The sequence below is a fragment of the Nannospalax galili genome, unplaced genomic scaffold, assembly GCF_000622305.1.
Source record: "Nannospalax galili isolate Female #2095 unplaced genomic scaffold, S.galili_v1.0 scaffold1241, whole genome shotgun sequence".
Lineage (NCBI taxonomy): Eukaryota > Metazoa > Chordata > Mammalia > Rodentia > Spalacidae > Nannospalax > Nannospalax galili.
This window is the reverse complement of record NW_008343658.1, coordinates 249,690-252,716: the sequence shown is the minus strand read 5'-3', so window position 1 is coordinate 252,716 and position 3,027 is coordinate 249,690. Positions and strand designations below refer to the sequence as shown.

General features: G+C 36.9%; 1 protein-coding gene across 1 annotated transcript; it reads right to left on the bottom strand.

Annotated features, from left to right (window-relative positions):
* Nucleotides 1-1,194: 1,194 nt before the first annotated feature.
* LOC103739536 (olfactory receptor 6C6-like) lies at nt 1,195-2,602 on the bottom strand. Its single transcript, XM_008839950.2, has 2 exons — nt 1,708-2,602; nt 1,195-1,205 (listed from the first exon to the last, which is right to left on the bottom strand). The coding sequence occupies exons 1-2, from the start codon at nt 2,600-2,602 to the stop codon at nt 1,195-1,197; spliced, it is 906 nt and encodes a 301-aa protein (XP_008838172.2).
* Nucleotides 2,603-3,027: the final 425 nt, after the last annotated feature.

Sequence of the window (3,027 nt, the reverse complement as noted above, 5' to 3'; positions counted from 1 at the left end):
TTCTCACTAAGGGGCACTATGGAAAGAGCAGATTTCAGGGGTTGGCATTTCAGTATACCTACTTTTTGCAACACTCAAAACAGAGATTCATTCTTACGGGTTTCTGAAAAAAGAAAAATGTCAACATATTGGAATAAAGGAAGGAAAGCTGGGCAAGAGAAAGTCTGCTTTGTCAAAACAGCACAAGAAACCAGTATAGATTGGAGACCAAAAAATTGTACGTTGAGCAAGAAAATCCAGATATAAAGTGAAAATTGGGTGAAATTACAGGAGAGGCAATACTGTCTGTGGTGACTAAAGATCATTAAGGGATACTTGATTTAATTGAATACAGTGGCAGAAGGTATCAGGAATGTGACTGGAGAGAGGAGGAAGAGACCTTAAGAGAGCTGGAAAGAGGCGGGTAATGGAATACATGAGCCGGGGAAGCAGAAGGCAGGAGAATTTGTGAGAAGGAGAATAACTGCAAGGTAAGTTATACTAAAACAGTAAGGGAGGGTGAATCGCGAAAATTACTCACCTCTTAATGTGAAAATACCATAATGAAGTCCATCACTTTGTATGTTAGCTTTGAAAAGTATTAAAAAATGAGAGAAGGTGTCAAGGGAATGAATCACTATTGTACATCTTATAGTTCCAGGGCTGTGGATACTTGTCCAAGGTATTTAGTCTGAAATAATTATATGGTGCTGTATAAGGGAGATATATCATTCCTTTGGTGAAAATCAACTCAAGCAGAACTGTTTGAAAAATTTTAATTAAAAACAGAAATGTCTCCAACCTGAGGTATAAAAAATTGTATGCTAATTTTTCCAAAAATTTGTAGTATCACTTCTAGGATTTGGGAATATGAAGAAATATGTCATTAACATCAAAACCCAAAATATGTTATTTATACATACAAAGTCATCTAGATATGCTGACGTATAACTCACTGTTGTTATGACTCTACAAGTGAAAATTCTCTAGGAATATCTCAGTCCTTTACATGTATCACAGTTCTCATCAAAGAGCCCTTCAATCTTAATTTTTGGGGGTCTTTTTGAGACATGGTCTCCCTGTAGCCTCAGCTGTACTGGAACTCACTATGTAGACCAGACTGGACTTGAACTCATAGAGATCCTCCTGCCTCTACCTCCTAAGTGGTGGGATTACAGGCGTGCACCACCACACCTGGCTCAATCTTATTTTTTTTCAAGATTCATCATGTGATGCTTCCTTCAGGAAGGCTAATTTAATCTTTAAATCTACTCATTTCCTAGTTCTTTTCTATGACAACCTCAATTATGCTATGTAATGATCATCATGTTTTGTGCTGGTCTCTATTTTAGAGACCAGCAAATGAAATGTTTAGCAATTAATACATGTATTGAAATAATTATGTCTAACACAATTTATTTGCACAAAACATTTGGAAAATAAAACTACAATTTATGAGAAGATTGCTCATTAGGATAGGATTAGACATTGTTAATGAAGAAGGCAATTTACATCTAGTGATTTGGAAGATCTATTCAGAAAGAAGACCATAGGCTACCTTAAAAACCTATATATGATGTGAAAAAGCAAGAAATGACATATACCATAACCGATGTACATATATGACAATAGCATTCAATTTTCTCATTCATGTTCCAACAGCATATTATTTATGTAAAACTCTTGGTCCATTGCTTTGAAAAGAACAAAATCTGTAAAGCATAAGTGTGAAAGCTTCTTTCACCTGCTGATTCCTTAGCGTGTAAATGAAAGGGTTTAACAAAGGAATCACAGACGTGTTGAGCACAGATACACTCTTGTTTAAAGTCACCCTTTCTTTTGCTGATGTTTTCATATACATGAAGATACAACTCCCATAAGTGAGAGAGACAACAACCATGTGTGAGGAACAGGTGGAAAAGGCCTTTCGTCGTTGTTGAGCTGAAGGGAAGTTGAGAATGGTTTTGATGATGAGTGTGTAGGAGAGGATCACCAAGATCAAGGTGATGATAAGGGTCATCACAGCTAAGGCAAAAGCCATTAATTCTATGAGTCGTGTGTCTGTGCAAGACAGCTGCAAGACTGAAGTGTCACATAAGAAGTGATCTATCATTCTCGAAGCACAGAAATCCAGTTTCAGTCCCAAGAGCAAAGGAGGAAAGATGATTAAGAACCCTGTTACCCAGGAGCTGAGGACAAGTTGTTTGCATACTCTGCTGTTCATGATGACTGGGTAATGCAGTGGTCTGCAGATGGCGACATAGCGGTCATAGGACATGGCGGCCAGGAGGTAAAACTCTGTGCCTCCTACTAGGAAAAAAAAGAATAACTGGGCTGCACAAGCATTATAGGAAATTGTTCTGTCTCCAGTGAGAATGCCCATTAAGAACTGTGGGATGCAGGCGGATGTGAAAGCAATTTCTAAGAAGGAGAAGTTTCGGAGGAAGAAATACATTGGCGTCTTTAGTCGGAGATCCAGCATGGTGAGGAGGATGATGACTAAGTTCCCCATCATGCTCAAAACGTAGTTAAAAAACAGAAAAAGGAAAATGACAATTTGTAGCTGAGGATCATCTGACAGTCCAAGCAAAACGAACACTATCTCTGTTGACTGGTTCTTCATTTCACCTTTGCCCTAACAAGTCTACAGAAAGTAAGAAGTACATCACACAGAAGGAAAGATATTTGCTCCTTGTCAATCATAGAAAGTTCCATATTCAGTTTTACCAATGTACAGCTACTTTTACATGTCATAGTTCATTCCATAAATACACACACAGACATGCACACATATACACATATATGTATATATATACATATATGTATATTTGTATATATATATATATCCTTTGTCTTATTAGTATGATTTTATAAATCAGATTTTTCTCTTGTGTATGGTTAAGTCATTATGGGAGGCATGTCGGTCATTTAAAATACAGCTTTTTTATTTCATTGGTGTTAATCTCTCCCCATCTTTCCAATACATTATTCCAATGAACGGTTCTAATGTGTGGCAGTTAAAAATTTCTGAATAAATTGTCTTGAGTA